The following is a 25320-nucleotide window of genomic DNA, read 5'->3' as shown; positions in this document are numbered from 1 at the left end:
GAAACCAGAGAGCCAGGTAGACAAACTATCTACTCCTGGAATGGCTGCTGATAATGGTCATGGGAAAAATAATAATGCTGTTCATACTCCTCATCATAGCCTTCCTCTTCTTCTTGGCATTGCACATGCAACTTAAAGGGAATGCGTGCAACCCCAAAGGGCCCATCATCATCAGAGTCTTCTTCATCCAAGAGATGAGATTGTATCAGGGGTGTCACCTTGCTTGGAGAGGTGCGTTCTGGGTTTAAAAACGTGCTTTTTTGATGTTTTGCAATTTGTTCTGTCATCTAAGGTGTCATTGATGAGGTAGTCGACTGTTTAACAACCTCTTATCTGCCGTCGATTGTGTAGTCATCGCCAATATCGCCATTGTTTGCATGGGTATCAACATCGACGGAGGAGGCGTTGAACGTGGCGTCGAAGATGAGATCAGGGAAATCTTCAGTGCTGACGGTTTAGTCATAGATGTCGTCATCGAGAAGGAAGAGGTGGTGGACAACGTGGTGATTGTAGCTGTTTTCATTGTCAATAATGCCACAGTTTGTCGATGGTAGAATACTTGTCGATGATCTGTTGCCAGGTGGAGCTGAGGAAGGCTTTTTGAATGAGTGACTGACCTTAGGAGGATGTGTAGGCGGCTCAGAAGAAAATGTATTTATGACATTCTGAAGGGCTGCAGCCCTTGTAAGAGCCATGAGCGGTCTATTTTGAGGCTTTTCACGCTGCTCAGTGGAGGATCGGGAATGGGGCGATCTCTACCTTTTATGAGATCTTCTAGAGGATGAAGAGAAGTCCTCACTATCAGAGTCAGAAACTGGCTCTTTTCTGGTCTTGAGCTTTTGAACCCAGATCATCAGCCTTCCTTTTCTATCCTTCAAAGTTTTGGTTGAAAAGGTACGACATACCTAACAGTCCTTGGCAGAATTATCCGGGTAGAGGCAATATATGCAGTCTTGGTGTGGGTCTTCAAGAGTGAAATCTCTTTTTACCACAGTTATTGCAGGCCCTGAAGAGACTTTACTTCTCCTTGTCTGACATGATGTTTAAAATGAAGACAAAGTCAGATTTCTTGGAGGAAAGCACTGTGGGAAAAATGTAAATACTACCACAGCATCAAGATTTAGAAAATATTCCTTTAAAGTATTCAAGTTGGAAATAATTGGGCATAGCTCAGTGGAGGCTTCCTTGCACGGCGTGCAGTGAAAAATCTTAGGGAATGAAGCTTCTCTCAGGAGTGTTCTAGAGGGCAAAGCAGCCTGATTAACTGAAGTCTAAGTGTGATCTCTTTTTTAAATAGACTATGATAGGTTTCAAAATTGAAGGGCCTTCATGCTCTATCTTTAACATTGCATTGCTATTGTATGGTATGGTACTGGGGACCCACCTTGACGAGACGACTGGGAATGATTCAAGCATGTGAATCTATGAAAGTTCCAATACTGGAGTAAACAGTTTTTGTCAAAAGACTCCTGGCTGACAAGATGACATCAACCATCTCCAGAGGAAGGTCGAAGGTGTTCAGCTGTTGCCGTTCAATTTCCAAGCATGAAGGTGGAGAATGTGAATACCCGGGTGAAGAACCCTGCCCTGATGCTGCAACAGCAGGTTCTCCAGACAGAAGACATATGCTCAGACCCAGGAGTTGTGGATGCCATACTATCTGTGCCCAACTAGGAGGCAGTAGATTGATTTAGGACCGGTCTGTTCTTATCATCTTGAGTCAGGAGTGGTATCAGCGGAAAGGGATACAGGAATCCAGAGTTCTACTCAAGGAGGAATGCATCTCGTAGCGAGACACGCCTTGGAAACTCCAATGCACAGATGCGCTGACATTGCGTGTTCTCAGCAATGATGAATAGATTGAGCCATCTTTCTCCCCAGTCGAGGAAGAGACCTTGTGCCACCTACAGGTGTAGCTGCCTTTCGTAATCCGCCAGGCGCTGACAGCTGAGCTTCCCTGCTCTGGCATTCAATTATCCTGCTAGGGGGTTCACCACCAGAAAAATTCATTGGTGGTCCAGCCATTTCCAGAAGCGCCAGGCCTCCTGGCACAGAGTCCATGACCCCACCCAGCCCTGTTCGTTGCATTACCGCATGGCGGTGATGTTGTCCATGTACCAGCCTCCTCTTAATAGACAAAAGGAAAGCTTTCAACGCCAAGTGGATGGCCCTCAACTCAAGGAGGTTGATGTGGAGCCGGGACCAGAGACTACCAACCAGAAGCAATGTGTTGGTCACCACTGTCATCTGGTGTGCTTGACCAGAAGGATGCAAGAGGCCATCAGTCACAGCAGCCTCAGAGTCAACCTCACTGAAATCCAGGACCAAGGCTGTAATATCGGGATGATTGTGGCTGGGAACCTGAGGGGCAGATGCTCTGGGCACACAACACCAGTAACTATGCCAGGAGCTACCACAGAAATCCCTTCAAGGCCCATGGTATAGAACCTGGAAAGAGAGCACAGAGAGCGTAGAGGCCGAATTGGAGCCGGCGGAGAAGGTGGGAAGTTAAAACCATAAACGAGACCGGTGGCAAAAGCAACCCCGTTTACTGCACAGGGAAGTGTGTACTAATAACGAAGGCCTAAAGTGGGGGAGGATTGTAGCGGCCTTGGAGTAAGATCTGTAATTGTGTCTTTGCTTAAAACAGTAGAATGTACCGCAACGGAGTTACACCACAAGCTGCCGGACCCTAAAATGGCGCCTTTAACTACGTCTACGGGGCACCCCGAGCCTGGGATTTTATGGGCGGCGAACCGAGTATGCCTTAAAAGTGCCCATTGTTGCTAGATCTCCAGCCCAATGCCGATTTTTGATAAATAGCTGAGGTTGATTGTGTCTGTGTATGCCAGTGTGGAGGTTGCCTCTCCATAATTGCCGATCTTGAAATTGCGATGGCTCCCATCTAATTTACATATTTCGAGCATGTCCGTGTTTCACACGCTGAGCTGCTGCTACATACTTTTGGTTTTCTATGAATGCTCCCCAAGGTCAGGTCTGTAATGACGGGCATGAGGGCCACCATGATCTTTTGGCAAGCAAGTTTTTAAGCCCTCCCTTTTACTACCTGTTAATCCCTTGCCTGACCCCAAGATGGCTGCCACAGTGTTCTATACCACGTCGTGCTAATCCTCTGAGAAAAAAACGGACTTAGACGAGACCTCGAACACATCCCCCATCTGGTCTACCCTACAGGATACAGAATCTGTGAACCTACCTCTGACCGTGGAGACCTAGCTTTTTGGCTGATGCCCAGTGGAGATACTTGATGGCTATAGAAGAGATGGTCTGTGGACTACCCCTTCGGCCGTCACCTACCCAGCCGGACATTGGGCAGACCTTACTTCGTCTCTCCGTCGTACTCTCCCTCCTACCCCTTTACTCCACCCACTATCTCCTTTACGCTCCATTTATCCCTCCTCTTTGCTCTCTAATTGTTTTCTCATTGAGACCTAGCCGCTTGACTGATGCCCGGTGGAGCTACCTGATAGCTATAGAAGAGATGGGCTGTGGACTTCACCTTCGGCTGTCACCTACCCAGCCGGACTTTGGGCAGACTCTCCTTCGTCTCTCCATCCAACCTATCTCCATCCTTTCTCCCTCCTTCACCTTTACTCCACCCCCTTACCCTTCTGAGCTCCACTTATTTCATCTTCCGACGCTCTTGAAATGTTTTCTTGTAACTGATGCAACTTGTAACTGATGTAATTTTGTGGATCCTTATGTAAAGCGCTCTGATACCTCCGGGTCTAGCCAGCGCTATATAAAACTCAAATAAATAAATAATAATAATTAAAAAAAATAGCCTAAATGTCCTGGACTCTGTTTCCCAGGGAAAAGGCATAAAACCGAACCATACCCAGAATGTCTCTGATGAAGGGAAGAGTCTGAGGAGTCAGGGGAGAGTCAAAGGAGTCAGGTGTAACTTCAGCACGGTGATAGTGAACCTCTAAGATGACAGATGGTTTGGCATAGTCTAGAGGTGTTAGATGACTGCCTGGGGCAAACATGCCTTCAACAGCTAGTCGGTGAGGTGGGGTAAAACTGGCATCCCTGATCTTCAAGGGTGTGTTGCCACCAACGCCTTCACATTCATGAACACCCAAGGGGCGCTGGTGAGACTAAAGTGGAGCACAGTGAACTGTGTGGTTCTCCCACCAAGAACCACCCATAGTGCCAATGGGCTGGTAGCACAGATATATTAATAGGCGTCCAGCAGGTCCAACACTACCATCCAGTCTCCAGGGTCAAAGGCAGACAAAACCTGGGCCAAAATTAACATTATGGCTCTCACCTTCTAGAGGAAGGAGTTGATAGGGTGCAGGTCTAGAACAGGCCTAAGACCTCCACTCTTCTTCAACACCATAAATTATCGAGAACAACCACCACATCCTACTTTTGGCACCAGCACCCTCTTGACAGTCTCTTCGCCAAAAGGGCTTGCCCTTCCTGCCACAAAATGGAGAGATGGTCCTCCATCCACTGCTGAGGGGGCGGTAGAATGTGCGGCAGATAACAGAGAAAGAGCAAGGTGCAACCCTTACGAACAATCTAAAAGACCCACTTTTCCAATATGATTTCTTGCCAGCCTGGTAAGAATCGGTGGATTGTAACTGCCACCGGGTGGCTGTGTTCCTGCAAGGGTATGCTTAAGACGTTTGGCAGATGGGGAGGTAGGCTTGACAGTGTGCTAACCTTGGTCGCGAGGCAAAGTGCACCCAGACCTCTACTGCAAAACTTCTGGGTTCCCTGTGAGGGTTGGACAGGTTGGCGGTAAGCGATGCCTCGCCAAAGCTGCAAAAGAGCGATGGAACGGTTGCAGTTAGCAAGGTGGTGCGGAAAGGCCAAGAGAAGGAGCTGTAGCCCTGCCATCGTTGGAACGCTTAAGAGCAGATTCAGCTTTTTCTCCAAAAAGGTGAGTCCCATCAAAGGAAATGCTCATCAGGGAGTACTGCACATTGCCAGAGAACCAAGTCTTTTTCTTTCTTTAAATACTTTTTTTCCATCAACGACCATAAAAGCAGCATAAAAAGAAAGTCACATTGGGTTAACAAACAATTAAATAAACTCAAAGCTGAAGTTTCCCAAAGGGACAATGTAATAATAAAATATATTTGGTTTTTAAGTTTAAATAAAAGCTGAATAAAAAAAAAGCTTTCACACTTCAAAACATAAATTTGGTGGTGATGCTGTATAGAATCAATATTTTGTTAAAAGCGAGTCTATTCATGGGCGATTATGTTTAGTGGTTCATTGAATGGTGGTGTGCAGCTTAGCTAAGGTTTCATGATTACAGTCAACGTATATGCTTAATGGTTGGGTTCTGGCGTTTGCATAAGTATCATAGTGCGAATAGGCCAGACTGATTCTAAAAATTTAGCAATTGAGAAAACCACACAAGATCCGGTATCTGAACTGCAAATGCGCAATGCTTATTTGTGGAGCCTAATTCCAAGGTGCCTGCACACGGGGACAATCCAGCGTCGTCGCTGTTTGGTGTATGCAGGGCAAAAAAATGTAAGTGGGCGTATGTCTCCTGTGCGGTGCCACATACTGAGCAGACAGCACTACCCCTTGGGTGGGATCTCCATTTGCTGGTAAAGGATGCAAGTGGCAGGGTGCCCAACCCGAATTTGATATACAAGGATATAGTAAATGGCGGGTCAATTCCATCCAAGAAGGTTTCAAACCTTGGCTCAATTTTTTGATACAGCAAAGAATCAGCACAAATGCCACTGGCGGAGAACCCAGTCGATCACAGCCATGCATGGCTGAGAGTGGCAACAGTTGTGCATATGGCCCGACAAATTAAATAGGTGGTGTCCAAGCCACAACTAATCGTTAACATTGCAGCAGCATCATGGCCTGACAGAGAAACGGCCAAGTTCTTAGAGCACACAAGGGAGGACTTGTACCAATGAATCCCAAAGGGCATGCAAATAATGGCCCAACAAACAGCAGACGTTAACAGATCAAAGGGCCAAGCTGGTGGATGATAAGATATGTTAGCCAAATGTTTCTACTCACTTAAGTTCCCTAATGGGGGGGGGGGGGGGGGGGGAGTGGTAGGAAATGTGCTGGGATTAGAACGGCTAGTGGAAGTCTGCACTAATAGGCTTTCTTGCAAGGGGTGCTGTGAAAGAAAGGCTAGGTTGCCAGAGACAAGACGAAGACGCCTAGCAACTTGTCTATTAACTGGGGTGGGTAGCGGGGGGACAAGAGCATGGGTTGGTTAAAGAGACCAACAATGTATCAATGAGTGCCTGGTTAAAGGGGAGAAGGGAGGTCAGAAGATGTTTGCCCTGGTTGGAGAACTCATGTGAAGATATTGGTTTTAACCTTCAAAGTGGGGAGTTGGACGTCAAGAACTTCAGCTGCCCTAAGCATCACCATGACATAGAAAGTAGACTCCTCTGAGGCCAGTCCAGGAGGAGAAAAACAAGCCATCTCCAAGGAGGTATAGACGCCACTAGCCTCTTGTAAGTCCGATACAGCTGTCATTTTGGTAGGGCTGAGCGAAGGCATCACCCAGGTAATAATCATTATCAGAGTTATTCCCAAAAAGGGAATGGAGAGCTTGTTGTCTAACCTGCTGTAATTCAAGTGGGGGAAGTGGAGCCTCGGACAGATTCGGGTGCTATGTCGGTCGAGATCAGATTGGTGTTGGAAAAGATAAATCAGAGCCGCTTTTTCAGGCTGTGAAGTCGGCATCGGAGTTGACGTGCCCAGGGCTGGAGTGGGTTGTAGTGCTAGCAGCGGAGTCGAAACTAGAGCCGGAGGCAAGGTAAATGTGGAGGGTGCAGCCGGAGCCAAGGGCAATCCCAGGTGGAAGGCCTCTTGGCTCCTTGGGGCCTGAAGGCATGCCAGAGAATGTCAACAGGGATCCAAAGAGTCGGAGCATGGCTCCGCAGAACTCTTCCATCTGTCAAGGTGTGGCTGAAGGCCCTGGAAACTCAGGTTCTTCTGGAACCAGCTGTGGAATAGGCTCCAAAGGCTGCTGACTTCAGGAGTGAGATCAAGAAGGGTGGTACCGCCCCCGCACCTGTTCAGGCAAATGAGAGTGGCATAAGTGGGCTTACATAAGGACTCTGAGCGCGACGAAGAGCAACCTCTGGAGCAACACAGTCGACTCTGGGAATGGGACCAAGGGTGAACCTCAGATGCAGAGCGGGACTTGAAATGGTCTCATTACGGAGTCTTCTTATGCTTGGCGATAGAGTTTCAACTCGCATTCCCCGACAACCTTCGGGATCATCAACAAGCAGTCTTCGCAAGCCTTGGAGTCATGTCTCGACCCCAGGCACCTCAAGCACACCTGATTGGGATCTGTCACAGATATTTATTTGTAACAGTTATTCCAGGGCTTGAAACCTGTTTTAGGGGGTTACATTCCTTGGTCACTGTACGAATGTAATTGAAATATTGAGGTAAGCTTGCAGGAGTGACGTTTATTTCGGCCCGGCATGTAGTTTCCAGAGTGGAACTGTTTTAGTGAGTAGCCGCAAGACGTCACCTTCGAGCACGCAGAGGTACTGCTGAAAAGTTTGCAAAACTGGTATGACGCTTGGGGACTATTCAAAAGATAAGGAATCTACGGCTAGAAGTCTCTATCAGAACTGGTTATTTTGGTCAGGGGTGTAAGGTTGTCTAAGTGCCAGGAACCTTGTTTGTTGCCAGATAAATATCCTAATGAATGTGCTGCAACCCCATAGCATTCAGTTGGGTACAATGATAAATAACAAACAGTAGCATCATGTGGAAATTCTAGCAGCAGCAGAATGTGTGCATGCTGCTTTTTCACGGTTTGGTTTCTGCTGGTTTGGGAGCGACGGTGTCTGTGTACGGACCAATATAGGTAACAAAATTATATACTTAAAAGAAAAAACTATATAATGTGAGGAAATTGCTTTATTTAAGGTGGCACAATTGTTACAAAAAGAGGCAGCTGAATAAACATGCAGTGCCAAGACTATTCAAGCAATGCACACTATCACACTATACAAAATGCAATAAATAACAAGACACAAGAGAGATATTGAGATCTACAGTATGAGACAGACCCCTTCATTTGGAGGTGCTCCAGTGGAGGTAGAGTAGCATATGGTGTAAAGTCTGAAGGTTCACTGGAAAAAACAACAGTGGGGGGGGGGGGGGGGGGAGGATTTGGGTGGAGTCAGGGGATGGGGAATAAAGAGAGAAATGAGATGGCCCAGAGAAGGGAGGCACTGAACCTCTATGGGCAGGAGTTGGATATCTCCGTACACCTTTGGAAATAGGAATGACTACAAGCGAGACAAGTTACATTAGAAAGAGGGAAATGTTAAACATTTCAAATTAAGATGCGCTGTGCAATAGAGACACAAAGGAGGGACACATTGAAAAAAATATTATTGTATATTTAAAAATCAGTCCTGTACCTTTTAGATATGCATATGAGAGGATGACATTTGGAGGAAGAAAAAGGTGAGCAAAGGGAATACTTCTGCATCCTACCAGTAAAAAAATTGAATCGGAGGCTTTGTCTAGTTATCAAGATAAGGTATAGGACAAATATACGATGCTTTTGCTGGCCCTCATGAATGAAACTCAAGAAAACTATGTCACTCTGCAACGAAGAATGGTTAAATATGCCATACTTACTTTGTTTAAAAAAAAAAAAAAAGAAAAGCCAGGGTACATTTTTCTTAGTGCACTGCAGCGACAACCTCCCACTGACACCACTCTTTACACTTATTAATACCACCCATGCCACCAACTGCTGCTGCCTTGGTTCCATCCACCCGCTCCCGGCCCCCCCCCCCCCCCCCCACAGTAAGTGACAAAGATTTGCAGGAGGTGGCTCTAAGAGCAGGGCTTGTGTTGCAGTCAGCAGTGAGCCATATGTCAGATGATGGAACAGAGGTAGAGTTGTAGTCACAGCCTGTTTAATGCACACAAACCCTGCTGCTTAAAGGAGGAAGAGAGGAAACAACAAGCTGGGGGCTCAATGGATATCAAAGATCAGGTACAGTGTGGGGGCACTGCAACTGCATTGGTCTTACTGTGGGTGATGGCGGACAGAGGAGAAAAATGGGGGCACGTCATGGCCTGCTTGAGATGAATACATTATCAGGCAATGGGAGGCAGCTGAGGCAGGTTTGGCGGGCCAGAACTGCCTCTCAGTCTCTATCCTTAGGACTGCCTGTTATCACATTGACAGCGATGAGCTACACTAGGCGTTAAGAAAAAAGTAAAATGGACGAGAAGGATTCCCAAACAATGGCCTCAATCTGGAAGGAGATCAGTACCATGGTAGAGGTTAGACTCTTAGTGATACGTTTGCCCAATAGTAGTTTGCCGGCCTCTTTAGTTTTTTGATGATCCACAAAATGTTGGCTCTAGGGAGAGTATGGAGTGTCTCCTCTTCTGGTGGCCAAAGCAGGAAAATGCAGCCAGACATTGAAGCAATCAACCAAGAAAATGATGGTCACAGAGAGACTGTGGGTTGGTAAAACATCCATGGGAAACTAACAGTTTTCTCTTTCTCAAATTTGACTTAATGGCTCTAAAATATCATACATTTATGAGTTGTATGCACTGCCTAGTTCTTAAAGAGTTTAATCTTATCCAGTCATTTGAATTAGGCTAAGGGGCTAATGGACTACTGTAATCCAAGGAATGCAATTATCAAATATGAACTATTCAAAAGACTACAAAAACCAAACCTTTTACCCTTGCCCCAGCTCACGATAGGGAAACATTAAGATGATGGCCTCCAATTGATAAAGATTGAAGAAGATGGATAAGCAATCAGATTCACTAACTCAAGAAACTAAATCTCCAAGCAGTGTACAGGCTTGGAAAATATTTTAACCTTGAAAAGAAAAAGGCCATAGAGTTGTGAGAGAGTTTGGCATGGATAGCAGAAAGGCATGTGTCATTCTCTATGGTCAAAAACACAGAATCCGCGCTTCTCTGTCCTCTGCTTATACTTGGCCGTTGCCCCATTCACTCATCCAAGTCACCTGTGTGCTCTCATCATGGAAGCCTTCCAGGAAGCTCTCCAGGAGCTCGTCCGCATTGTCAATCCGCTCTGCATATTCCCCAACAATCCAGATCATGGCTGCTCGGGCCTCAGGCTCATCCAGCGAGTCCAGGTTTTCACAGAGTGTAGCAATTACACTTTCATACCTATGAAAGGAGTACACCAGAGGTGAACAAAGTGTAGGGACAGGCAAGGCACGAGCGATGCACAAACAGCTAACACAGGGAACAGGTAGAATGGTTGAGCAGAATGCACGATGTATAAGAACCAGCCAGGCATAACAATAATAGAGAGTCCATCACCTGGAACAAATCAGGGGTGCAGAATGTGCCCCAACACACACACACAGTTTGTGGAAAACAAATGTTCATGCTTTTCAGCTCTCAAATGACATGATTCAGATGAGCTGTGAACTGGCATTTAGAAGTAGGAGTTTAAAAAAATGTATATAAAGTAAAATAACCAGTTTCAAAGACTGCTGCTCTGTGCTCAGTCAGTGTGCCTGAATCTTTTCTTAAAAGAGTTGAAAGACCGAGGCAGACTCTCCATCTAGCTATAAAACTTTAAAGTTTGAAGGCTTCCCTATGGACAGGCACAGAGGCCAATGGACTTCAGAGGGATAGGAAAAATATATATTTAAGAAAATGGTATGTTCTGTACTTAGAAATTCGAAATGTCCCTCTGAAAGAACCGGTGTTTCCAGACAACCCTTCCCTTCTGCGTCTCTCCCTCATCTCCCCTTTCCTTTTGCCTATTTGTTCGAACCATTCATTACAGTTTTGCGTATTGGCACTTCAGTGCTACTGGAATCAAAATGCACTGCTATTATAGGGGCAAAGTATGAGGCGGAGAGGAAAACATGTTTCAGATTTAAAGCCTCTGCAAATAAGTGCAGCTCTGGCAACGCATGTTGGTGCATGGATCAATTTTTTTTTTTTTAAGGAACACGGAGCTGGACTCAAAAGTCTGAATGTTACACCCTAAACACTCAATAATTTGCACCTTTTAAAACATAGACCACCTATATGCTACACCATTAACCATCCACACTCTAAACCCAACACCACCTAAACCACAAAGACATAACATCAATTCATGAAAAATTACTATTGCCAAGTACACTCGATAACATATACATATATATATATATATATATATATATATACATATATATATATATATATATATATATATATATATATATATAAAAAAACTTTGCCTGGGTCTCTAGCATGTAACACAGCACTGTTTGCTTCCCAATAAATCTCTCAAATCTGTAGAACCCTGGGTCATGTCTTGACCTCACCAAACAAATATTTTTAATCAAAGTGTGCACTACAACAACTCATTGATACAACCAAATGAGGATTTTTATGGGCTGACAATTCTAAATACTGAAAATCACACAATCCGCTTTCTCAAAGTTTAAACCAGCATTTACATGCCTGACGACTCCCACAAGGCTAGGATTCCTAAAGAAATCTACAGTACTTAGTTGTCACTGCTGGAGCTCCTGGAGTCACAAGTGGACTGGCCAAGGCACTAAACCTTACCAGCAATGGATCTAGTGACCAAGTGATAACATCAATTAATTATAGCTTAATGTTTATGAGGAGTCAAAACCAGTCTTCTTGATCCTAGATACTTTAAGTAATAGATAGTACTAGGCCTCCGTTTTCTAGTACTCTGAAAGTATTAACATCACACAAAGATGGAAAAGCACTCTTTTCAAGTTTACTACAGATATAATCTAATCACTAGAAAGCAACCACCCATGAATAGGCCGATCTCATACACAGCACAACCATTCGGCAAATACACCAGACAAGAGAATCCTCACTTGACCTGCCTACATCTTTCCCACACTCTGATAACTCTGATACCTCCAGATTTCATTGCCACATTGATGCCCCAGCAACACACCATCACCAATCCACCATTTGGGCTCCCTTCAGTCCCATAGCTACCACACTTCATCCTGCAAAACTAGGCAGAAGCAAAAAGCTTTGAAATTCAAAATGAACGTGATACCTACTATAATTATACTAATGGCACTCACAGTGATGATTCAGCCTAATGACAAACCTAAGACCCTTCAAGGAGATCTTTCAATATCGAAAATGGATAAAAATTGACTCATAATGAAGGAGGACCGGTAGAGCTGAGGAGGGGGGGGGGGGAGGGGGGGTCTGCTCAGGCCTTGCCAGAATTGAAGTGGAGGAATGCCGTGGATGCAGGCTGCCATCATGTGGCGACCTGGACCTCTGAGGAAGGCAGGCCCCTACCGAAGAAGTGGGGTAGCTGTGCACTGCTGGGACTTTGCAGGTACCGGGCGGGGATTGAGTGAAAGAGCAAGTGCTGTTGGGAGGGCCTGTGATCCAGCCCGGTGACCAAGTCTGTGGGGAGTTAGTGGTCCTTGGAGGGACGCCTCCTTATGGTGGGGCCCCCTGCACCATCCTGTGACCCGACCCAAAAGGCCTTGGCCGGGGGGAATGCTTAGCTGCTGACGGATGGGCAAGAGACCTGCACTGAAGCAACACAAGGCCCTGGAGAAAAGTACGAGAGCACTGGCACACGTGTATCTCCTGAGGAATTAGGCGTTCCCAGGTATTGGGGAACATCAATATTGGCAGCTACTTAGGGGGGAGCCCTGTTTGTGCACTCAGACTGCCTGTTAAAGGCCAAGGTAGGTCAGCCCCCGAGAAAGCAATGAGCTGCTGAGGAAGAGTGTAGTCCTTGGGCGTGTGAATGCGGAAAGTAACTCCACGAAGGCAGCATGAACACCTGAAGCCCGTGGAGAATGCACGCCCGGATGTTAGACGGCCTGTCTAGGTCGGGGGGGAATCCAGTGGTAGGGTTTGGCTTCATCCACCAGCTGCACTGCAGACGGACCCGGGCAGGGACAGGTCTAGAGTGAGAGAGGCTGGTGAGAGGGGCACCTGGTGGGGCCCGGACCGGGGATCGTTCGACGCCTGGTTGGGCAGGGCGGTTGCGGGGGCCTCGTAGCAGGGGAACTTCACAGGACCGATGCGATGGGCAAAGATAAAACAGCACAATTGACAGGAGTCTATACAATTACACAGTACCCCATGCCACCTGCTGCAGCACATAACGAGACAGTTGGGCGTTGGGAGGAGGAGATGTTGACAAAAACGGAAGCCCTTCCATACTGAGCTGCTGGCTACGAATATAAGACGTTACATCGCTGTGTTTACACCGCGACACCTTTACAACGCAGGCATTACAACGCAAGTTGTTACAACGTCTTGCGCTGGAGGGCGCTGGACTTAGGAATAGTATGATTTACTATTCCAACTCCAGCCTACATTACAGTAGGGTTGGTAGAGCAATTTCTGGAGAAATGGATATGCTCTGACTTGCACCCTCGGGACTGTCTGAATTGTTTGTTTTGGAGAGGGCACACATGGCCCCGGTGCCGTCCCCCCTGGGTGCAGAGCCACTGGCCATTATAGCAAAAGTGCTGAATTACTGGAACAGGGACTGCATCCTGCGAGCAGCCAGGGAACGGCAGGACCTCAGCCATGAGAACAATAAAATCACTATATATCCGGACTACAACAAACAGGTACAAGAACTGATGTTTTTTGGGGGGGGTCAAGCGGTAGCAACGGGATCTACAACTGCTCCTCTACCCTGCAAAATAGAAATTTCTGGCAGAAAGCAGGGCCCACTTCTTTGAGACCCCGGAGGTGTGTGAATGGCTGCAGATTCAGGGAGACGCCTTCCCCTCCTCGTGCACAACACGGTCAGAGATGGGGCACTCGCTCAAACAAAGGGACGCAACAAAAAAGACCATCCAATGGAGTTATGGGGCATGGCTTTGCAGGAGGAGCCAATGGTCACCGTGGGTGATGATGGGACCATGCTATTGGGGATGGTAGGCTCGGGGAGCCCAGGGTCACCAATTGCGTTAGTGGTGCCGGACAGGGAAGAACTGCCGCAGACAATGGGCCTGACGGCGGATGACTGTGGGGAACGACTGTGGTTGAGATCCAGACAATATTGAGAATACATTGCCTTCATCAATTGGAAAGTAACTGCTAATTTGTTGTTAGGCAGGCCTGGCAGGTACGCTCGTTGCGCTGAGGAGTCCATTAGCCTCTGTTGGGCACCTAGAGAAGTTGCACACGTTCTGGCACAAACATGGGGTGGGCATTAACGACTGTGCAGTTGCATGTTCATTGTCTGAGTGGGGGTGGGGAGTTTTGTTACTGAATTTGTTTGTTGTTGTGAGAACTGAGGGTGTGCAGCGGGTGTCCAGCGGGTAGAGATGGCGAGCAATGGCCAGATGTGTGCGCGAAGTTTGAATTCTATGCTACACAGGCATGGCAACAAAGGTTAGGTTCCTAAGCTGGAATGTCATGGAACTGGGTTCATGCACTAAGGGCTATAGGGTGCTCTGGTGCTCTCCTTTCTTAAAAGGCATCATGTCTCAACTGCCTATCTGCAGGAAATACACCTGGATGACACAGGGCCGCCAGGGTGGCAAAGAAGTGGAGGAGACAGATGTTTCATTACACCTTTTCTGCTAGGGGTACTCTGGTGTGGGTGGCCCCGGGCACGCAGTTCACCCTTACATTTATGGAGGCAAATGTGAAATGCCAATATGTGCTTCTGCGAGGTACATTAGATGGCCGTGATATCACTATCTTGAATACATACGCTCCAAACACAGACAAATTTGCGGTTTTTCAATCCATGCGAGACCTAACTACTGCAGAACTTGATGCGCCACTACTGTGGTTGGGAGACTTCAACTGCATGCTAGACCCTGACCTGGACAGACACCCGCCTAGATGTGGTACAAACCACAGAGGACTAAAAAGATTCCAGAAGTGATGAGGGAGTTGGGTCTACGGGATGCTTGCCGTGAAAGGCACCTGACTCAGAAGCTTTTTACATTTTATTGATCCACGCATAATACACATAGCTAACTGGACAGTTAGTGACATGGATGCCCGATTTCTGTCGGATCACGCCCCAATAACCTATGTGGTAAAATGGAACGCCCTCATCCAGGTGCCTTGGATGTGGAGGATGCCAGCCGACATATTGGAAGATCAGGTGGAGAGAGAGACACTGTCCCAGGCACTATATGAACCTCAAATGAGAGGGTACATTGAGCAGAGCCATGGAATGGGAGAATGAAAACGGTTTTGTGAGGCGTAGGTATGGGATTAACATGCGGGGTTCGCCATCAATTGCAACGGGAATTACGGGATGGGGAGGATGCTCTAGTGGAGGATCAGGCAGGGGATCAGACTCACCAGTCAACCGGCGACTGCGAGCGGATGCTACACACGCTAATATGTGACATATGGGAAAGATTGGACAAATACACGCTCTGCCGTTACCGTCAGCGGCTCCAAGCCAAAGGGGATCAATCCGGCCGCATCCTGGCCACCACTGACGACATGCTTGAGCAACTTCGTGGGGGGCAGGGCATATACCAGGGCAGACATACGGGAACTGTTCAAGCAGCTGACCCGTCAGTCCGGGCGGACCGCTATGTGCCACTCTTAAGGGGACTAGTGCGGACGCGCCTCCCGCAGGCGGGGAAGAAAGAGCTGGATGCACAGCTAACTATAGAGGAGATCCGTGAGGCATTGCGGGATCTACCGGGGGCCAAAGCGGTTCAATTGACCACTGGATAAACTAAATACAAGGGTAGAGGATGGCAATGGGCAGGTAGCAGATGCCAGTGATTTGCAGAAAGCAGTATGCAGAGGAGAACATCATGCAGGCATCAGCAAAATTCAGAGATAATATGTCAGACATAAGGAAAAGATGCAGCAGGTGCATGGAGCACATCTAAAAGCAGGCATAGCACAAAGAGGACATCACGGTCAAGGACACACAAAAGGGATAAGCATGGTACAGACCAGACTTCCAAGCAAATCAAAGGCATGCAGTCACATTATAGGAATGCCAGCAAAACACTATCTACACAAAAAATGAGACATGCAATGTAGTATTTGTGCTTCAGCTACAATTGTGTTCCATAAGTCTTAAGAATATGTCATGTATGGTTCCCTGGACTGGAAACAAGCATCCTAGGACCGGTTTCAGGTTTTCACCCCTCTTCAGCCAGGATAACTTGATTCCAGTGGCATGGAGAGCACGGGACTCACGTCTGGCTGAAGAGGGGTGAAACCCCGAAACCGGTCCTAGGATGCTTGTTTCCAGTCCAGGGAGGACCTGGCCTGGCAGTTCGGGCTGGACTGTTCCCATTGGGCACAGGGTCAAGACTGATTTGCATATGGCTGGGTCCAAACTGGAATGGCATGGTGAGCAAAAAAACGATGGATTTATGCCCAGATCTCTGTACTGAGGTGAATGTATGACATTGTTCTGCATTCTGTCCATCAATCGTTCTTTTTGTAACGGTCTTTAAGCATCTTCATACATTCTGAAGAAATACATATTGTAAACACCCGAGGCCTCGTGAGCCAAGCTGCATTGCTCATTGATGCTGGGTTTTATGGCAGCTAGCTCAACCTTCCAGGAAAAACAGGCTGTTAGTTTGAATGATGTCAGAAATAGGGTTCAGGTCCAACTACCAAATCCTTCCTTATCCCCATAACACCAGAAAGATTAGGTCCACCAAGGAAATTCATCATTTCTGCACCACCTTAGTGAACAGAGGCAGAGGGAAAACATGTGCAATCAATCTTTGCAAAAAACTTGTCCACAACAAAATCTAGACGTTTTGCAAATGTCAACCTAGACCACCAGCTTTGGTAATTTGCTTTGCTGTGGCCCCAATATTTGTAAGCAAGGGTTTCCAGAGAAGCAAAAGAAAACATTGCTTAGTTTTATCACAGGTTCTCCAACAGGGCATTTTCTTGACACATCCATGTTAATCTTGGTATTTTAGTGACGTTTCCCTTTTTTAACTTTTCTACCACAACAGAAGCAACTATTTTAAAACTAGGATGACAGTGATGTCAAAAATCTTCATCTTACACACGATCTTGACAGTATTAAGAGTAGGAAGAAACAGGGGCCCCCAGTCAATATAATCACGGTTGGAGGATGTTAGGGTTACTCTCAATTTTGGAGAGGACGCATATCATTTTCTTTACTAGCATACCTTGTAATACAATTTTAAAAATGGGTGCCAAGAAGATGCACCATCACCTAAAGAGATTTGAAGTAGGGCATGCCAAATCTAAAAGTCAGCTCAAGAGTTTGTGCTCCAACCCTTTAATCCACAAATAACTGGAATGACGTTGATATGATAGATGATAACAGTATTTAAAGTAAGACTCTATGCACCTAGTTACGTCTCATTCAAAGACTCTTTCCCACATAGTACATCAACAGGCAACAAAACTCGGACAGCCAATCGGAGAGATATTCAAGTTTGGCTGGCTTTTACTGAAGATTTATCGCATTTAAGATGAACATTACCATCTTGAAAAGAAATCTGTATATTTATCATATCTAACCACAAAAACCAAAACCTCCATGTTCCCAATCTGCCAACAACGCCCCACTCCTTCCCCATCACTGTCTATCCCTGAGTTCCTTAGTGTTTGCCCCCGATTACTCAACTATGTTCCAATACTGTGCCAGGACCAGAGACAAGCAATATACACTTCACTCTTTGTTTTATTGATCAGCAGCCTTAACAGAAAAAGGACTGCGAGAACCCCAAAATTTAATTTCACAGAAACTCAAGGAAATTAGGTAGTCTATAAATAAGCATTCAATCAACATCCGTAACTCATTATATAATCCTTTCTACGCTGCTCAGCAGCAGATCAGTAACTTCTTTACTGTCTTATAGTAGTTATGATAACAACAATCTTGCAACTTTGTTGATTAATTTTTTTATTACCAGTTTAGGAAGTACTGCTAGCGGTGGATTCATTTATAAAATTGTTTACCTTGTAGGCTTACTGAGTGCCTGTATCCCAGACATACAAGTGCCAGAAAGTCACAGTCATATTGGCTTGCAGTGTGGTATTAACATAATAATTCCTTGGGATGAGTGCCGGGATGAGTACCCTTGGAACCGCATTCCTTTGGCTAGGACATGGTCCTATGCTGTGTTGGAGCACTCTATAGCATTACAACCTGCCTCGTGCTGCCTCATAGTATTACATCCTGTGCTGTCAGAATATACAACTACAGGGTAAACACTGGAGTCTTGGTATTAACACAGTGACTGGACACAGCATACAGGAGTGATAGCAGTCACAGTGAATGCTGATACTAAGACACGGCGCTACCCATTATGCATCACTTTAAAGTCACCCAGTAGGAAGAGATTCTTCCTTTGGAGGACTGTTTGTCAGAGGCAGCAGACATTTCAGTAAAGCGTCCTGTAAAAGACCTAAATAAATTTGTGGAATTATAGCCATCTTCTGGCCAAGTTGTTAAGGATCCAAAGAACGGCATCAATAGATTATGGTGGTAATGCCCGGATATTCTGGAACCTCTTACCAAGATCCTAGCTACAGCTGATGAGGCAAAATAATCTGGTAGCCTGATGCCAGCAGATACACTGTCAGGAAGTGCTCATCTTCTTAGGCAATGCCAATTGACGGGTCATAGTACCAAACCTTCATGTCAGGGATGTCCTGTGCAATTTGTTCCAGGTAGAGAAAAAAAGACAAGGACCACCAACTTATTATCAATCTCAGGGAGTTCAACAATTGGTGGTTTACCACCACTTCCTATTGTCAGTATACTGGTAAACAAAATATTCCCCACAGAAAAACAGATATTTTCAAGTTTGGAATGTGAACAATTTGACTCAGGAATGAATACTTGTCAAGGAGGGTACTCAAAAAATCTACCCTTGTTTTTGAGTCTAGTTTTCTGTGGGATGAGCGGACACAGGACATGTTCATCTCAGATGAGGTCATGTTTAAAATTGCCAGCAATATTTGCATAATCGTACAATCTCTTACCAGGCTTTCCAAAATGTCCTACATTTGGGGGTGGTGTTAAAACGTGTACAAGCTGAGAGTTTGGATCTGCAATCTCTGGGCATTTCCAGTAGGGAAACGATTCTCTGTGTTCTCCTCACCCTCCATTGCAGAAAGCCAATATTGATATGGCAGTTTTTGAAGCTCATACAGAGAGATGAGCTATGCTTCAAAAGCGTTTTCAAGTAGGAGGTCAATTAGAGGACAAAATGAATGCTGTGGACTGTGCATCTGATTCTTCTTTTAAACAGTTATATTTCGAGCCAGTGTAGGGTGAAACTTCCTTAGTGGATAGCAAGCTTTGAACTTTCATAATCGCACTTTGGGTCCTGACACATGCAAAATTTCCCAGCTTTCATGTTCTTTCAGTTTGCAGACCATAAGGAAGAGCAGTACATTAAAGAGTAAGTAGATGGATTCTGATTTTTTACAACATTTTTATGGCCAATGGCACATTTAATATATATATGGGATCCATGTTAAAGGGGGTCTTGGTGTAACATTATGTTTTGTATTATTATTACCAGGAGCATATCAAAAATAGAACAATTGTGGGCGGTTGTCTGGAGGATGAATTTCAGAGAAGAAAGAGGATGTGGGCTACTGTTTAAGGAAGGGAAGAGACAAATAAATAATCTTGACCTCCAGGTCTATTATGAAATTGAAACTTTCCATCAAGGTAGCAAGGAGATCTCCATTTGTGCCCAACCTTACTTTCAGCCCTCTTTACCTTCAAAGCTTACTCTACATGCTGTACAGGACACTCCATCTTTTGAAGCGTTGCAGTTTCCTGAAGTCTAGTGCTAGATACACTGGCTAAAACTGTCACACTCTCTTCTTTGCCTACTATATTACTGCTTTTCCATTCTAAGGAAGTTCCATATTAGCTCGAGCCAAAGTTCTATAGACAGGGAATGAGTATTCCAACACAATGCCAGGATCACATGCTTAGCCATTACTGGCATGTGCAAGACCGTTTTACATACTTTTGAATGCAAAGGATACACTCCATTGTATGGATTCTCCAGCACAAGTACCTCAGGGCACCCTTTCTCTCAAGCCAGTCACCTCCCACATTGTCTCAGGTATCTAGTTATAGAAGCCTCCACCATAGGACAGGCTCATTAAAAATGTGAGATAGCCCCCTTCCCTCCACACCATCTCCAAAAGTGTTCAGTCTAGCTTCTGTCAATTCTGTGCTCCTGCACCGGTGTGTTATTTCACATTAATGGATCTTGCTTTGTATCTCCTATGTGCAAGGCAAAATTATTACTCCTTACAACGTGGTCTCTGCTCACCCTCAAGCTGAGGTGCCACAAGTTATTTTTCCTCACTAACTGAAAGCGATGTTTGCCCACCCCTATGGAATTATGAAACCCTCAAACTTGTGTGATATTGTGCGAGTCAACTCTCCAAGCTCCTTCAAGCGTTTTTGAATAGGTTAGCGCTATGGTCTCCCATTGCCGACCCAATGGTGAACTTACATTTATTGGAAACACTTGGTTTCTTGAAGATTATATTCAGTCTTAAGGACCTCGAAAGTTTGAAAAGCCTTTCTCTGAAATATATCCACCTGCCATATGCCCCCCAAGTGAGTCTATTTATTTCGTGGAAGTGACTGGCAAACAGTATATAGGTTCTTGATTTTTTTGTCACATTGTCACCCATGACCATTCCAACATCAGTTACTCAGCTATGGGTTGATCCAAGAATGACCATACCTTCTCAGTCAACAGTTCTAACTAGAAGTCACTACCAGCAAATGTTCCAAAGCTATCAATTTTATTTAGTTTATGGGTAATGGCCTGTACTGAGGTTCAGTGGTATACGGTCTCTGATAAGATACAATGTGTCAATGAGTCCTCTGAGAGGTCAGCACAATGGACAACCTGGCACTGAGGTATGGTAATATTGACTAAACTCTGAAAGGAAATGTATTAATCCTTCAATTGACATTTGTGTTAATTTGGAATATGGATTGTGGTGAGACTTACTCAACAATTCTGCAGCATTGCTTTGTACAGACCAACCAGATAATGTCTAAATGTATTAAAATAACTCCAGATTTGGCACACTGACAGTACACAATGAAACTGAAAGTGTGCATCTCTCAAAAAAACGGCTTAATTTATCACAAAGGATTTTTCAAGCTACTGACAACAGAGTGCTAGACGTATTTATGAGCTACATGTTCTTCTTAGTGTTTCTGTGTTTCTCTTGAATTCAATAGCTATGAATAATGACTTCCATCCTTCTTTAAAGTTGATGAAAACGACTTTGCCCTAGTGAAGTTCAAGTTAAAGTATCAGAGTAAAAATCAATCCAAATGCATTTGCTTTCTAGATATTTTTAAATCATAATAAATTATACTCTACAGAATAGAGGCTCTTGAAGGTTAATCACTGAGCAGACAACCATCACAACAAGAATGCAAAAGGCATGCCAAATGATCGTATGTTACAAAAGAAAGATGAACGATTGTCTCTCTCTTACTGGATCGGAGAGATAACATTTCTATTGTGGAAAATTATTTGAATGAATGTTGAAAAATATATATACATTTGTATTTTTTTTTTCAAGTTTTTGACTCAAATTTTTTTCTAAGAAAACAAATACATTTTATATACTTTAACTGGTGACACTATAGCACTTCTTGTATGTAAGAACTAGTGCATATTAAACTTTGACAACTGTGCTTAAAAGGTTTCACTGAAAAGATAATATTTGGGGGTACATAAACTGAAAATATATTTGGATTTTGTTAAGGGGTGAAAGTATTTCTAGCCTCAAATGGCGAGATTGAGGATAGGGTGAAAGTCAAAAGTGAACCATACTGTCCCAATGACAGAGCTTTGAATCATGGGGGACACAATGGCCATCCAGTGCTGGACCTCAGTCCACCTGGCAGGGAAATGACCCAGAGTGTGACTTTTGGACACTTGCTCTACTACCCAGGCTCAAGTTGGTGAGGAAGCTCGTGCTCAGTGTAGGAAGCTGGCTCTCTCTATATAGTGTACCAAAACGAGGTACACTGTGCAGAGTCCAGGCAACCCTTATTGGTTAACAGAACCAAAAATGATAACACTAAATGGGGTCTTTTGTGTAGTGTGGGTGAGCAGTTTACGCTCATTAGAGGGTAGTGCAAAGCATATGTGGTAGTCACAGAGGAAATAAATCAGACACTCACTCAAAGAGTAAATCCGAGACCAATTTAGAAAAATAAAGCATATTTTATATCAATTTTGTTATCAAGAAGGTAAGCACCTTTAAAAAATATCGATTTTCACAGGTAAATAAAATGTTCACCTAAATAAGTCTTTACGCGTAATGCTTTCCTATGGGAGAAAAAGCATATGCAGTATACAGATACTTGCAGTAAGTTCCCAGGGGTCCCCTTCAGGACTTAAGGTGGTAGGGGGGTGTGGTCCAAAGTACCATCAGCAGTTAGAGTTTACCTGCCCTGTGGTGTCCGGGTACAGAGATGCTGGTTGGGTTGGTAGTCTTACGCACACCACCAAAGGAGAGAGGGGAGGGCCACCTACAAACAGGCGGGAGCTCCCAACAGGGGGCTCGGTTCACAACGGTCTTTGGAGCAAGGCAGCATATTCGGTTCTTGGGAACCCAGGCCGGGACGCTCAGGTGCAGAGGGGTAGGGTCGGCTGGGCTGGTGCGTCGCTAGTACTTGCTGTTGTCTTTCTCGCCGGGTGAGGGTGCAAAAATCAGGACAGCTGGGCCACTCTGGAAGTGGGTTTTTGCGGTGCAGATGTCCCTCGATGGCTGCCCAGTGTCGTCGGGAGTCCAGATTGAACTTTAATAGGCTTTGGTTGCTGCAAGGGGTCCAGTCCCCGGGTATTGGTGCTGTGCAGCTCAGGTTGGTTCTAGCACCTTCTCACTTGCTTGGGAGACACATCTGACCTTTTGGAGCACGGTGACCTCTTCCTGAGCAGCTGCTGTGTCGGTACAACCGGAAAGTGGCAGCGCGTTAAACCAGACTCTGCTGTTTTGGTGCCTGCGGACTGCAGGGGAGTAGCTCCTCTACTTCAAGGGAGACTGCTGGCAATTTTCAAAGGGCTGGCAGTCTACCAGGGTTCTATGTATAGGCTTAGCTGCTGGACGAGTGGTTTCTTCACGAATGTCAAGACTGGTGCAGACTGGCAGGATTTGACGTCATAAAGTACACAGCAAGCCTTCAGTTCTCATTTTCGCGGCTCTTCTTGGTCCTCTTCTTCTGGGTCCGTCAAATCTGAGTTCCGGGTATCAGGGGTGCGACCTAAGTACTCAATTTAGGGGCACTAAGGGGAGTGACAGGTGATAGTCAATGGGATACTCCCCTTTAGTGTGACTACACCCCCTATGTGAGCACTTCTTGAGTGAAGTGGACATTACCCTGAAGCACTGAACCTAATTGCACGAAAAACCAAAATGGTGAAATTCTAGTTTTCGTATTCACGTCAGGTATCCCACCTTAGGGATGGAAATGGATAGTGAGCATGCCTCCTGACTAGCTAATTTCCATGCCTATCCTGATGCCAAAGGGGCCCGGAGCAGGAGGTGGCATTTCCCCAGTCTGGGGAAAGGTTGAGTCGCATTTCAAAGGTGGCAGAGGCCTTTGAAGCCTCCTGCCTTGATATGCTAATTATTAGCCATCCTGCTTGAAGGAGGTGAAAACTCCTCTGGGTGCATGTATTAATAAATCCATCACTGGAATCAGTGTGGGTTTATTAATGCGAGATGTTTGATAACAAACATCTTTAATTTCAGTGAAGCCATCATGTAGCTGTGAAACTCTTAAACACCAGTGCCCAGTACATAAACTCAAGATTTTCTTTTGCAGAATGGGATAAGAACATGCAAAGAGGCGCTGACATATCTACACAGCTCCTGTCCCCGTGGAACTAGCATGGACTGGCAAGTTTCTTGCTGAAACTGGAAGGCTCCTGCGCAACGCTTACCCACTGATGGTGACAGACACTTAAAATTTGTTGGCAAAACTGTGAGAAGGATTATGATAGACATAGCCTGATAATCTGGCTTTAGCATGTGGTAAGAATTCTTACATCAGAGCACTTCGGACTTTATTGCTATGCATGCCAGCGCCTTTTTGACCCAGCATGTGGCACTTTAAGTGCACAGCTTGCTCCCCCAAGAACGTGCACGATAAGATAGGGCTTGACACCCTGGCTCTAGCATGTGGAGGAGCTTTCATTCCTGGGCACACTGCACTTTTGTCCCTTCCACCAGCATGCAAAACTTTACCGTACAGCTTGGTAGTACTTGGCTATGTCAGTTCACAGCTTTTAGAATATGGCTATGCGCATTCTGCAAACACATGCATGCTCTTAAAACTCCTTGGCTCAGCATGTGGCACATCTCAGGCGTTAAGGTTTTCTTCACCTTGTTTTTATGCATGTACACAGCGCGCTCTTGCTTAGCTTTTAATATTTTAACTTTTTTACCTAGGTCTGCCAGACACCTAATTTACATGTGACAATGTTGTTATCTCCGGTTTTAAACCTTTGCATAGTTTATTTTTATATACATGTTACATGTGCAAGATTTTAATTCCCTATGTTGCCAGCTCCTAACAGTACCACTGGGTCTGTGTATCACTGGGTTATATTTTATATTGGCACATTCTATTTAAAAAAAAAAAGTTTTTTCAATGATTTTAAGTAATCACACAATAAAGAAGATTGATTGTTTTGCCACAAATCATTTGCCCTTGAAAGACATTTGCAATGTTATGTGGATTTGTAAAGCGGACTAATACCCGCGAGGGTATCCTTGCGCTAAACAGTTGAGATTTATCCTCGCCAAGGATGGGCTTTTCGAAAAGCCAGATCTTAAGCTTCTTGTAGAACTCAAGAAGTGAGAAGACTGGTGTGTAGTGGTAGATCCCTCCACGTTTTAAAGACTATGTTGGAGAAGGGCAGCACAAAAAGTGAATAGGCAACTTTATATTTCTAAATCATTAACGATGAGTGACACTCGCTACTTCTACTAGATGCTAAAAACATCTAAAATTCTCAACAATCACTCACCAACTCTCATACATATACATAAACTGGCACGCATGAAGACAGACTCATAAATAGGTACTCACTCATACACATGAGGTTGGAAGCTGCTGCAAATAAAACTGACCTGAGGTATTCAGACAGATACTTTGTTCTAGGCCTCAGAAGCCCACAATTCCCAAAGCGTGCACCAGAACCCGAGCATTTGTCCACTCAAAAGATCAGATACGATAGGGGTGCCGCCCTTTTTTCTTTATCATCGCTTCTGATGAGGTATAAGGGAGCAAGATATTGAAGATCTAAAACCCCATTATGGGGC

At 45.2% G+C, this 25320-nt stretch overlaps 1 protein-coding gene across 1 annotated transcript in view; it reads right to left on the bottom strand.

Moving 5' to 3' along the window:
- Positions 1-25320, bottom strand: part of AP1B1 (adaptor related protein complex 1 subunit beta 1) — a 313702-nt gene that overhangs the window by 185152 nt on the left and 103230 nt on the right. Inside the window, exon 10 of the mRNA XM_085634510.1 lies at positions 10005-10170. Coding sequence (XP_085490636.1) covers positions 10005-10170 — 166 coding nt within the window. The remainder of the gene's footprint in view (positions 1-10004; positions 10171-25320) is intronic.

The sequence above is a fragment of the Triturus cristatus genome, chromosome 11 (assembly GCF_964204655.1).
Source record: "Triturus cristatus chromosome 11, aTriCri1.1, whole genome shotgun sequence".
NCBI classification, from domain to species: Eukaryota; Metazoa; Chordata; class Amphibia; order Caudata; family Salamandridae; genus Triturus; species Triturus cristatus.
Note: the sequence above shows the minus strand (reverse complement) of the source record. Positions and strands in the feature narration are given on the sequence as shown.